The sequence below is a fragment of the Octopus sinensis genome, linkage group LG7 (assembly GCF_006345805.1).
Source record: "Octopus sinensis linkage group LG7, ASM634580v1, whole genome shotgun sequence".
Classification (NCBI taxonomy): domain Eukaryota; kingdom Metazoa; phylum Mollusca; class Cephalopoda; order Octopoda; family Octopodidae; genus Octopus; species Octopus sinensis.
In genome coordinates this window covers 86,036,934-86,050,540 of record NC_043003.1, presented here as the reverse complement: position 1 = coordinate 86,050,540, position 13,607 = coordinate 86,036,934, and the positions used below count along the sequence as shown (strand labels likewise).

Sequence of the window (13,607 nt, the reverse complement as noted above, 5' to 3'; positions counted from 1 at the left end):
GTCTCTCTCTCTCCTTCCCCCCTCTTTCTTTCTCTCTTTATCTCTTTGTTGTCTCTCTCTTCTTCTCTCTCTTCCACTCTTTCTTTTTGTCTCTCTCTCTCTTTCCCTCCTTCTCTCTCCCTCTCTTTTTTTCTCTTCTATCTCTATATCTTTCGACATCGTATCTGTAATTCAAAAGCCCAGCCTTTTCACATTGTGCCACACTGATTCAATCAGGATTATACGCATGTTAAAGTCTAAGCATGTCAAAGGAATACTCAACCACTTGTTACTTTCGTGATTAAGATTTCAGTTGTTGAGTAGCTAAATGCTCATCATCGAATGTGACGGAAAATTACCCACAGAACAGGTAAAAGAAATGAGTAGATCTCGAAGTGATTTACTGAATGTAGAACTGAAATTTGTTGGGAAGGAAGCTACTCATTACATCAATCCCAGCGCTCAACTGGTACTTGTTTAATGAACCGCGAAAGAGATGAAAGGCAAAGTTGACTTCGACAAAATTTGAACTCAGTAAGCAAAGCCGGGAGAAATGTCCCTAAGCAGTTTATCCGACAAGCTAAGGATTCTCTTATCTTGTCGCCTTATGCTTCATTAAATAGTTTCAAATTTTGACAAAGAGCGAACAATTTTTGACAGGAGCGGAGAAGTCGAGTACATAGACCCCAGTACTTGGCTGGTACTTATCTTATCTACTCCGAAAATCGCTTCCAGAGAAATTTGGCCTCAGGACAATTTGATCTCAAAACATAAAACCAGTACAAATGCCACTAACTATTCTGTCCGGCATGCTAACGATTCTGCCAAGCTCGCTGCCTAGTTAAATTAATCTTTCTTACTATAGGCTCAAGGCCTGAAATTCGTTGCGAAGGGCTTAGTCGATTACATCGACTCTAGTACTTGATAGGTACCTATTTCATCCACCCTAAAACGAAGAAACGGAAGTTGACCTGGGTGGAATTTGAACTTTGAACATAAAGCCGGATGAAATGCCGCCATGTCCGGTATGCTAACGGTTCTGCCAGCTCGTAGCTTTACACCTCATTAATACCTGCATGTTGTCTGGAAAGCTTATAGTTCCTACCGCTCACCGCCTTACGTCTCATCAAAATAAAGTGATTTTACATGGTCTCTTTTCCTACTAGAAATAGCAGGCAAGTCTCCTTTCAAATCACAACTTTAAAAAAAAACACAGCAGGAGTGGCTTTAAAAAAAACACAGCAGGAGTGGCTGTGTGGTAAGTAGCTTGCTAACCAACCACATGGTTCCGGGTTCAGTCCCACTGCGTGGCATCTTGGGCAAGTGTTTTCTACTATAGCCCCGGGCCGACCAATGCCTTGTGAGTGGATTTGGTAGACGGAAACTGAAAGAAGCCTGTCGTATATATGTATATATATATATGTATGTGTGTGTGTTTGTGTGTCTGTGTTTGTCCCTCTAGCATTGCTTGACAACCGATGCTGGTGTGTTTATGTCCCCGTTACTTAGCGGTTCGACAAAAGAGACCGATAGAATAAGTACTGGGCTTACAAAAGAATAAGTCCCAGGGCCGAGTTGCTCAATTAAAGGCGGTGCTCCAGCATGGCCGCAGTCAAATGACTGAAACAAGTAAAGAGTAAAGAGTATGGACTCATTGGATGATGTGGTCTCGAATGCATTATGCCTGAACACATAATGGAATGGACATAGCTAGAATTGAACATCTACAACAGATTTAATTATAAAATGTTTCGTAAAAAATTGCAAACTCAATATATCATAAACATATTTGAATTCAACATATATTATTTAATTAGTATTAAATATTTAATAATTGCCTTTTATTCTTAAGCATTTAATTCCACTTATTTATCTTATTGTGTGATGTAATGTTTTCATAAAATGCTGCTGAAATGTATTATAGCGTACTTTGTCTTTTTTGTGTCTCTTTATGGTAAAACGATATAAATATTGTCTAAATCTAATAGTATCAATATCTAAATTAATTCTATTATTGATCAAAAAGCTTTATAAGTTGGCGAGCTTTCAGAATCGTTAGCGTTTCGGACAACAATGCCTACTGAGATTTCTTCTGACTCTTTATGTTGAGTCAACTTCTTGTATTTTGAGTTCGATAAATAAAGTATTTTCAAGTAATTCGGGTCGAAGTTATAGACTAACTTGGACAAAAATAAAGAAGACTTTATGAATACTTATTACAATTAGTTGTGGAGGCATACGGCTTAATGGTTACGGTATTGAACTCATGATTGTGGTTTCGATTCCTGGACCGGCCATACGTTGTGTTCTTGAGTAAAACACCCCATTCAGCTGGTAAAAACGAGTTATCCAGCGATGAATCAGCATTCCGTCCAGGAAAGAATATATACGCCTGGGAAGCCGGCCCTATGCGCCTTATGGAGTATTGTGGAAAAACCTATAACTACTAGTGTACAGCGCTTGATTCATTTTACCTGCACATATGTCATAAGTTTATGATGAAGAAGAAATAGTTATATGTCATTAGTAAGAAAAATTATTTTGAAATTCTTGCAGCTGCAAATCAAACCTAGTCTATGAATTCAACTGTGGTTGGTGCTCTATCGTTCTACGAGGTTTGCTATATTAGCAAATTGCATTCATTTGAGATTTTCATTATTGCATCACCGTTAGATCACCAAAAACTTTGTTCATTCGTGGAACTTTTGGAACATAAACTAGTAATTCGTGGAACATAAACTAGTAATTTGATACTCTATCTGAAATAGAGCAAACACCTTGATATCAGCTATTTCATCAGATAATACTACCTACAACTTTAAACTAGATTCTCATTCATTTTGATGAGAATGATATTGCAAAATTTAAATGAAATAAGGAAGTGAGAAAAGTCATTTTGATGACATTTTTTCCATTTTTAAGAATTTGACAAAACTAAACAGTTTATAATGAATTCTACTACGATTACAAGGTCTAACTTAATTTCAAACAATGAAATACATGCTAAGTATTTTAAATTGTTTTAGTGGTGGTAAAATATTTTCTATATACTACATTGTTATCTTACGCGATATTCGCAATGAACTATCACTCCTTATTACAGAAAAAAATTAGTATTCGTTCTTTTGTGTTTACTGAATGGAAAATTAAAACTTTCTTGTACTTCTCTTATCCTAACACAGGTGCTAGTCTTTAATATATTCAAAGCCTTTATGCTGATTTAGCAATCTTAGAGTTGATGGATTAGTCACGGTAGATTACATGAAATATTTTTATGGCTTCGGATAAAATGGTTTCTACTACTAACATGAGAAAAATCGATACACGATTCTGGTTCAATGAAAAGTTTCTTTACCACAAAGGTTTGTGATTCCTAATTGCAAATCACGATAAAGCTAGTTAATGTTTTCGTTTTCATATTCAATGTGTTTCATAGAATGTATATACGTATGTATGTGTGCGTGTGTGTGTATTGTAATTGGGAATTTGAGATGGATCATGAAATGTATTAGTGAATGTCGCCAGATGGGTATAAAGGGGCTTTGACTAAGAGGTAAGAAGTAATGAAATAAAATCAATTTTGCGCATAAATGTCTCCGTGATCTCTCTGGGTGGTATGAATCCCTCTCTAATTTACCTATAAAAGTAATCCCTTTCAAACGAACTTCACAATTTCTATTCAATGCATGCGTTTCTTTGATATGTCAAATCTTTCTGGAAGGAAAATACGTCATTAAGCATATGCCGTGATATTTTAAGATATTCGATATGTGATACAATGATTAAATTAATCATATGTTTAAAATTCCAACAAAGATTTTTTTATATCCTTTCTCTGTTCTGTATAGCATCAAAATTTAACGAAAAATAGGTAAGAACTTTATTTTATAAGTATTTTTACCTGTGTCTTTCAGGTTTCATGATTCAAGTTCAGAGCCTGCTTGCGCTTTGTTTTCGAAACTGTTTATTTCAAATACTATGCAACAAAATTGATTTTGTAGGTCTTCTAACATCCCATGTTTTAACCGTCAGTATGATACATGCAAAGGATGAGCTTATTTTTTTTAAGAAAAAATTTACTTTTCTTTTTCAGAAACCTCTACAATAATAAAATCATGCAACTGAAAGAAAATTCATTTCGAGGTCTTAGCAAACTCCGAGACTTAATTATGGGTAATAACTTCATCAGAGAAATCCCGAATGGTGCTTTTACAGGATTAGAAAGACTGGAAAACCTGTAAGATTTTATCTACATTTTATTTGTTGATTAGATATTTTATTTTCATTTATGTGACGTCTCAGAGCATTTTCCTCTTGTAAAGTGACATCATACGTGCCTTATATATCCAATAAAACATTAATTTCATTATTCCATCATAGTAAGAATTGTTTACGTTTGAGAGATTTGGTTGTAATAATTGAGTTGTACAAATGAAATTTCTTATTCAATGAAGAAGCTATAGCAAATCTTGGCTTCATGATTGTTTCTTTGCATTTTCTTATCTTTTGTTGTTTTTTATATATATTTCCCACTTTAATTCGCTGTATTCCTTGAGAAATAATTTTTCTGCATTTTATGGTTCACAAAACAAACAATCAGTTGAATATTAAGATAAGATTTGTCTAAGATATATGTCTCAGTAATCAATGTAAACATTAATATTGGATAAACGGGTTATGAATTGAATGCAAAACGAATGGCAGGGAAGATGTTTGTATGCTGTTGTTGCTTTTTGGATTTTTTAAATAATATGATATTGAGAATATTAGATTCAAAGTCACAAGTATATTTATTTGAGCATTAAAACCATTTAATTGTTTTTGCATTTTATCAATTTTAATCTGTATTGAGATGTATTTCCTACTCGATTTATCATTTATTTTTTATTTGCTTCAATCACTGGCCTGCGGCCATGCTGGGTCACCAGCTTGAAGGATTTCACTCAAACAAATCTATCCATCTGTACTTAATTTTAAATATGATACTTAAGCTGTATGTCCGGCCGGTCTAACTGATAAATCATACGAACGTAAAGAAGCCAATATCGGTTGTCAAAGAGTGGTGGGGAACAAACACAGGCTCCAAGACGCACACATACGCACATATATAAATATATGTTTCCATCTACCAAATTCATCCACAACGCATTGGTCGGGCCGGGGTGCTATAATGGAAGACATTTGCCCAAAAGTGCCGTGCAGTGACACTGAAATCGAGACCACGTGATGCATAGCCAGCTTCTTAACCTTATAATCATGCCTGCTCCTATATTTCATAATACTTATTCATCGGCCAAAGCTGATTTCATTAAAATATAATTAGAGTAGTAGATAAGAAATGCTAAAACTTAATTGTGTTAAAACTTATCTCAACATCTTTTGTTTATTTTCAGAATTATTGTATCAATTCTATTATTCTTATGTATTGTACATTTGTTTATACATACATGAAAGCCTAGGTCGTTAAAGTCCCTGATATTTTCCTAACAGAACAGGAATGGATATTAATCCTAGGCCTAGTGTCAAACGATCCAATGCTTATATACTATTCTATGTGACAGTTAAGATGCACCATAAATTATAAGCATAAATAAAGTTGATAGGGATGGTGGGAATTAGATACCTTTACACAGTAAAGTGATCTTCTACATGTAAATTAATATATCGATGGGGCATCTATAAAATGATCAGCAGAAATATAAGATCGATTTAATTTATTATATAATGCCCCAAAATGCCACGCTTTAGGCGAGGAATGACAATCCCAGCACATATCTGTTACTTATTTCTGAATCTTGAAAAAATAAAAGGCAAACCGAATGTTTTAATCTGAAATTATGTGCCAAAACAAATAATGTACTTTAGAAACATTCACGTAGTGATTCAAGGATCCCTACATATAATTGCACAAATATGTCACAGAAATTATTTGAAGGTCTAATACGAGTAACCAACAAATTAAAGATGAAGAAATGAATTACGATTGCAATTTACAGGATGATATTAATGGAGAAGTTGACTCTTCTAATATAGAACAATAATTGTTTGATCGGACAAATAGATCCTGGTAACATCGTATTGAATTTTAAGTTGACTTAATGCATAGGAAACATGCTACAATTATAGCCGTATTACAGAACAGCTTATAATGTGTCCGTATAGCTAACTAAATTTTATGCAATATTATTTTCAATTGATCGCTTTGTGTTAATATTTCATTTCATGTATATGCCTGATGTGTGAGATGAGATATTTATTGTTCACGTTTTGATTCATCAAGTTTAATAACTCTCGACTTCTAATTTCATAAATATTAAATTGCTATAACAGAGCATTGAAACCTCCAACTCTAAAATATTTGACATTCTTATTCAAGCTGTTAAAATATGCATCAGTTTAATAATTATTTCATCGTTTCCGAATGGATGCTTGTTTAGTACAGTTGTCTTTCCTGTTAACAGTAGATTATTACGCCTGCAGTTTCTTATAGATTTACTAGTATTCAACCAAAACACACAACCCCATCAATGAATTTAGAATCAAAACACACAAATCTAAATCCACCAATGTTTTACTCGTAGCAGTGTTACAGCATTTTCGAACCTACAACTCTTTAAAAGAATAACGCCCACCACTACAAATTCATCTTTTAAATACTACCATCCTCACAAACACTACCACCCTCACAATTTCTGCAAACCCTTTCGTTGATCTCTACTCACCTATCTTCAACTTCTTGATCGATGACTTAGTTATCTTGTGGAGAAATCCCCCCCCACACACACACACACTTTCCTTGCCCGCATCCGTTGGTAAAATTCCTCTAGAGCACTACACAATGACTACAAGTGACAGGCTTCACAATTACTAACGACTTACACACATAATATTAAACCTTATTTCCGGAAAACTAGACTTCTCTGTAGGATTAGACATTGCTTCATCCCCCAACAAGTGCTAATTCTGTACAAAATTTTACAAGTAAAGCCCACTGTGGAATACTACAAACATATTTTGGACGACATTACTGCTATGCATGAAAACTGCATCCGTAGATAAATCGCTCTGGTAATTTACATGGAGATGCCAACACCACTATGGCTTTTGACTAACAGACGTACTGTTTCCACAAACTTTTATACCACTACTATAATGGCCTTTGCTTTTAAGACCCATACTGTGTCTGCCTTCACACTAAACAAATTTTCCACGCCATAACGTTGTCTATTTTGATCCCTCTTTACCCATACTTTCATGCATGAATCAACTTCATGTTCAAAAGAAATATCAACTGCATTGATTTCGCTTCTTTCGAAGAGTCAGTAAAGGCTATATGCCTTTCTACTTTCTCCCAGAACATCCCACAAAAAGTATATAGAGCTAGATTTAACACTATATTCTTTTGCTGGTTTCCGTCTTTGGACTACGAGCGTTATGGGAAAACTGCCTTCAAAATCTTTAATATATCATAGCGATCCTTGTAACTGTATCAATGTGGTACTTATTTTTTTTTTATATCGTTTTGTCGAACTACTAAACTACTCAACATAAGGAACACGTCTTGAACTAGAAAACTGTTTTATACTCATTTAAACAGCATAAGTGACGTGACTTTCAATCACACTTTTCGTCTTTTTTTTTTTTGTTGACATATCTTAGAAAATCTCATGTTCTTTAATGAAAAGCTTTTAGTCAAAATGATATCTAAGAATATATTGTGTAGGATTATATGACTTACATCCAGTTATTGGTCTATATTATGAGTTCAATACGACTAGGTTTAGCTAAACATGTAACTCCGGTGAAACTAAGGGAGTTAATTACGATTGTGTTTGTGTGTGTGTATGAGCTCTCCTATACACAGCACAAGCCAACTTTTAATAGATTGATCGGGGACAGGCGAGAGTGCGGTCTAATGAGGACAATACAAATATCACAATTGGCACGTACATGAATTGGTGTAGGGAGAAAAAAAGAAGATAGTAAAGTTAAAAAGCAAAAAGAAAGATACCAATACACACACATACACACACACACGTGTATATATAACATGACATGCTGTAAATTGTTCATTTTCATATGAATTCTGTAAATCCAATGCCAAAAATTACAAATAAATATTATTAGAATCAGAGATACTATAATACGTGTGTGTGTGTGTGTGTGTGTGTGTGTGTGTGTGTGTGTGTGTGTGTGTGTGTGTGTGTGCGTGTATGTGTGTGTGTGGAAACGCTACCACAGTGTAGAGTTTATCGGGTGTGGTGTTGGGCGACCGCACACTAGAACAGTACAGTATATCATGGAATGATATACTGTACTTGAATACGCTGTGTACAGTACTACGTATGTGTCGGCATGCATATGTGTGTGCGTGTGTATGTGTGGAGGTGAGTGGCCTAAGGGTTAAGGATGCTGACCTCTCGATCATAAAGTTCTGAGTTCGAATCCTAGACCGGATAGTGCACTGCATCATTGAGCAAGAAACGCTGATCCGATCCACTCATCGGCAACTGATGCAGCTCTTTCTCCCTCTAGCACTTACGCCCTCGATATTTCACTGCATCAGGAGGTAGGATAGGTATGAGTGGGTGCCCCACAACAACTAGCGAAAGCTACCAGGTCACGCACTCTTGCGAATGACAGCTAAGCATTGCATGAGTGTGAGTATGCATGTGCGCGTTTATACACGACAGGGTTCGACACAGACTCCATTCTTTAAATTCCAAATTCCACACACAACGAACTTGTCAACGTAAGATTATAGAAGACACATGCTCAAGGTGCTAACGCAGTGAGTTTGGGTCTAGAATGCTGTAATTATGAGGTGACCTATAGTTATATACCTTAACACACGAATTCCAAATCCCGCCAAAGTTAACTCTTTGCATTCTCTTCTTTCCTACTCGGGTTAACAAATTATGTACTAGTCAAGAATTGGAACCGACATAAACTATTTTACTCTACCGTCTTCTGCGGACTTGTACCTCTCAAAAAGTAGTAGTAGTAGTAGTAGTAGCAGTAGTAGTAGTAGTAGTAGCAGCAGCAGCAGCAGCAGCTGGGTACGGAGACATTCATTACCTTCATTACCTTCAGACCGGGTAATGAAGGTACAGTTGTGTAAGAAAAACAGGAGAGCACTGAACAAATTGCCATACAGTATCTGGTTTAAATAATTATGTTCTGAAATAATTCGTATTAGGGAAGTCGAGTGGAAAGGCTAAAACAATAGATTGCCTCATACTATTTATTTACAACCTTTCTGTTTCAAGGTTCAATACCTAATGATGTATATGTCAGATTTGCAGAATACGAAATAAAATATTAAGATACAGTCCTAAAAGATTAAGTTAACAGTCCTAAAATACTATTTATGAAGCTTTCGCTTAGAAAAAAAATGACCTAAATTTCAATAATCTAACCAATTAAAAAACATTTATCTTAGCGTCTGTTTTCCTGAATTATATTAAATTTTAAAATTTTTATCAGGACAATTGATGTTAGGAATGACAAAGCACCGAACTAAATGCATCAAAATGTTAGGTTTTGTCTCTGTCTGTTGAGATTAGATCGTACCGCTTCTGGACTTTGCCTTTGATCCAGCTGAAGATTATAGAGCAATTACTAATTATGTTCAGAATCTGAATCAGTCGATCAGACCACAAATTTATGGCCTGTGTCAATGTGGTAAATCAGTATAATTATTCTTGCTTCAAGGTTAAAATAATGTATGTTTTTATTGACAACGAGGTCTTGCCAATTAAAACTGAATAAAGCAATGCAACGCAATAATTATGCAAAAATAATTCAAACATATCTAGTTGTTGCTGAAAAGATTAGGTCGTTGCAAGTGTAATAAAAATAGCAGTATAAATAGCCAGTAAGCTTCAACTCTGCATAGTTAATGACACTGTTCACAGAAAAATCGAGTATAGAAAAGATTCTATATATTACCGCAAAAAAAGCATCATTAAATTAATTAGCTGTCTACTTGTTGAGTCACTTATTCAAATTCTCTCGACCGAAAACTCTAATGATTTTAAAACATAATTTTCCAATAACAAAATTTTAAAGCATCGAGAATTTTTATTGCTATTTGATTGCTAGAATCAAAAATATAAAAAAAGAACTGTAAAATTCTCAGTTCAGGACAAATATTTTCATATGAAGGTTGAGTCAGGAGTAATAGTGCTAAATGAAAAACAAAACAAAACAAAACATGCAGAGAAAATCATACAAAAAAAAAATATTTTGTTTGCATAACGTATCTAGCATAGTTCGTTTCACCAAATAAGGTTTAGCGTATTATATCAGGACTGCCTACGAAAATTATTTGAAGTGTGTCAGAAGAACATGTCAGTAGCTGGCACTTCAAACTGGCGTGAAACCAAACAAGTTCAATAAATCTATTCAAACAGACACGTAAAACAATATCCTTCATATTTGTTCATATCAAAAACTTTTAAACTTTTCGAAATTATTAGCATGATATCTTATCCTTTGGGAATTGGATCAGAGAATTCTAATATTCTTTTAAGTACATTTCCTTAATCGAATTTTCGTAAAAGACTTTCAACCAAAATTACGTATTTTGTTTTTGCTTCCTTGCTTTTTTGTTTTGTTTGTTTTTGTTTTTGTCTTTTTGTTTTTCTACATCTCTGAGAAATTTATTTTCTTCATCAGATCTCAACATGAAAAACCAAATTTAATCTTTACTAAAAATAATGCCTAAGAGAATTGAACGTAAGATTAAAATGCCTTATATAATTTCCAATTTAGTTCCGTATAATATGAGTTCACGACTCGGTTCAGATCCCTATGTAACTCCAGTGAAAATTAAGGAGTTTATTACTAAAACATTTTTAAAATATTATTAACGTACTGTTCCAGCATGGTCTCAGCAATTGTAAGTAAAATAAATAAAAAGCTAAAAGCTACAGTTTACTGTCTAAAAAAAAAATTAATCTATTTTGCTTCATCAGAACAAATAAATGGCAGATACTGTCATGATACTGTTAAACTATAGGCCTGGAAACATTGATCAATATATATGGTGCGTCTAAGCAAACTCAGATTCGCCATTCTTTGCTATGTTAGAGTGGAAGGTTTTTTTCTGCGGCATTCTAAATTAGTCAGAGGGTAATTATTAAGCAGAATTAGTACAACGCCAGAATAATTCACCACATTATTTAGTCAAGATCTTTTATATGCTGTATAATTCTAATGCTACTGAGTGACTTTGCTTTTTGTTGTTGTTGTTTTTCTTTTTCATCTATGCATCATTTTCTCATTTATGCGTTGTCTAGCAAATAAAAAAGCAATAAAAATACTGATGTAAATCTTTTGCTTTATGCATTAATAATTTTAGCTATTATATTTGTAATTTGACTATTGTTTATTTTCGTCCACATCTGATGAAATTTACTTCAAGCCTTAAAATGTCATCGATTTCTTCATAATTAAATGAAGGATTATATGACATGCACACATGACATAGGGTGAAATTACGGATTAGCAATTGTTGGTTAGTAAATAAACTAACTCCACCCATTTTGTGATTTATTACCAATGCATAAAAATGTAATAAAGAGATTGTTATTTTTGGAAGGAAAACAACGACTTTTTTTATTTGGCCTAGATATTAGCTGATTATTAAGGATGTAGATATAACAGTCTGTAGCATTTTATTGTACGCTGTCACAAATTCTATTCAAAATCACTATTCATGGAAGTAAAAAATGCTTCAGACTATACATACAAGTGTACATAAAATCGTATCGATTGTAGAAATTTCTGTTTTAATTCATATTTCTATTCAGCTGATGCTGTAAAAAGTAAGAATAGTCTTGAGAATTGATATGTTGTTGCTAAAATGGAGGAATTGTCTGATTTTCGCTAATCACATGACTAATATTTATTGAAGATAAAATGGAGTCAGTTGACTCGATTTCGCTATATTAATTGTATTAATTTTTATCGATCATAAAGTATAAAGCTAAATATACTGACACAAAATTAAAAACTATAAGAGATAGGCGGGTATTTTACTGTGCTGGTGAACTCGATCATTATCTAGGTCAATTTATGATTTTTAAAAATTGTTATTATCTAAATGAATAAAGCCCACTTTAACAGGAGTAAACATTTGAATTTACTTTGGTTCTACTCGTTCTTTCTAGAGCATTTTACTTCAGTAGTTATTGTGAGAATTTGAATAAATAAAATGTGTGCCAGGAAACTGAACAGAGGAAGCCAAGTTATTAAGTGAAAATATAAGCTTAATGGTGAAAGCAATAATCTTCTAAATTACTAATTTTAGCGAACGTACGCAAGGTGAGACAATTAAGAATTTTAATTTAAGTCATTAAAATGTAGTGAGACTGAATCTAATCATTAGCAGTTCCCTGACAATTCCAGGCATGCTTCGATTTGGTTGGACCTCCACGGGGAAGCATGTTCTAATGATTACTGCAAGTCATAGATGACGTGAGAAATATATAGAATATTTGTAACTAAACAAGTAACAGTGCCGTTATATCTACAGATTGTGTGACCCTTTCCTGTTTGTTACGCTAACTTCCCTCTCGAACACACAACAGTCAGTTATGTAATCAGGACAGATGGCCGACGCTTTTTTTTTACTATCTCATGTAGTTTGTTTGTTATTATATTATTTACTAAGACTGAGGAACTTAGATTGATTAATTTGTTTGATTAATTTGTTGTTAGCTATAATAAAAGTTACTGAATTGTGGAGGCGCAAGACAAACAGCTTGTTCGGCAGCAAGCCAAGCAATATGCTGGAAAACAAAGACCACATTTTGCTGCAGTGGAACCGGAAAGATCGAAGTAAAAGAAGATAATGAAACTCTTAGTCTATTAACATTAACGCGTGGACAGGTCCCCACACAACGACTCTTTACTGCGACAGATGACAAGGACCAATGGTGTCTGATGATTGCCAGTCTATCAGTACCAATGTTACTCCAACAATTGGCCGCTCTGATCAAAGGAAAATAATAACGTGATGAAATCTGTAGGCCGACTTAGCCATTACGGAAGATGTGTAATTGAAAAACTTGCTGCACAAAGACGTAGTTTTTGGTTCGATTTTTCTGGGAAAAATCTTGCAAAAACAGTGCAAATGGAACTTTGGATAGCCAATATATTTGGACATTTAGAAGGCTGAAGCTGCAGAAATCTATTGTGTGTGTGTGTATGTGTGTGTGTGTGTGTGTGTGTGTGTGTGTGTGCGTGTGTGTGTATGTGTGTGCGTGTGTGTGTGTTATCATTTTATCTTTCGTTAAGCAAATCAACCCCAGTACTTATTTTTTAAAGCCTGGTATTTACTTTTTCCGTTTTTTTCCCGAACTGTTAAGTCATGGGGACGTAAAGAAACCAACACCGGTCGTCAAGCAGTAATGGGGGACCAAACTGAAAGATACACACACACACACGCACACACACATTTTTATATACACCCCCTCACGCATATATACATACTAAATTTTGAATTATAAAGTGATGTGTAACAGCGCCTTTTGGGGAAAATTTGGGAGAGGAGAAGAGTCGATTACATCAGCCCCAGTACTCCACTGGTATTCATTTTATCGACACCGGCGGCATTTGAA

The 13,607-nt window shown here is 34.3% G+C and overlaps 1 protein-coding gene across 1 annotated transcript in view; it reads left to right on the top strand.

Moving 5' to 3' along the window:
- LOC115214450 (leucine-rich repeat-containing G-protein coupled receptor 5-like) overlaps positions 1-13,607 on the top strand; it is a 524,866-nt gene that overhangs the window by 252,068 nt on the left and 259,191 nt on the right. Inside the window, exon 15 of the mRNA XM_036504410.1 lies at positions 4,073-4,216. Coding sequence (XP_036360303.1) covers positions 4,073-4,216 — 144 coding nt within the window. The remainder of the gene's footprint in view (positions 1-4,072; positions 4,217-13,607) is intronic.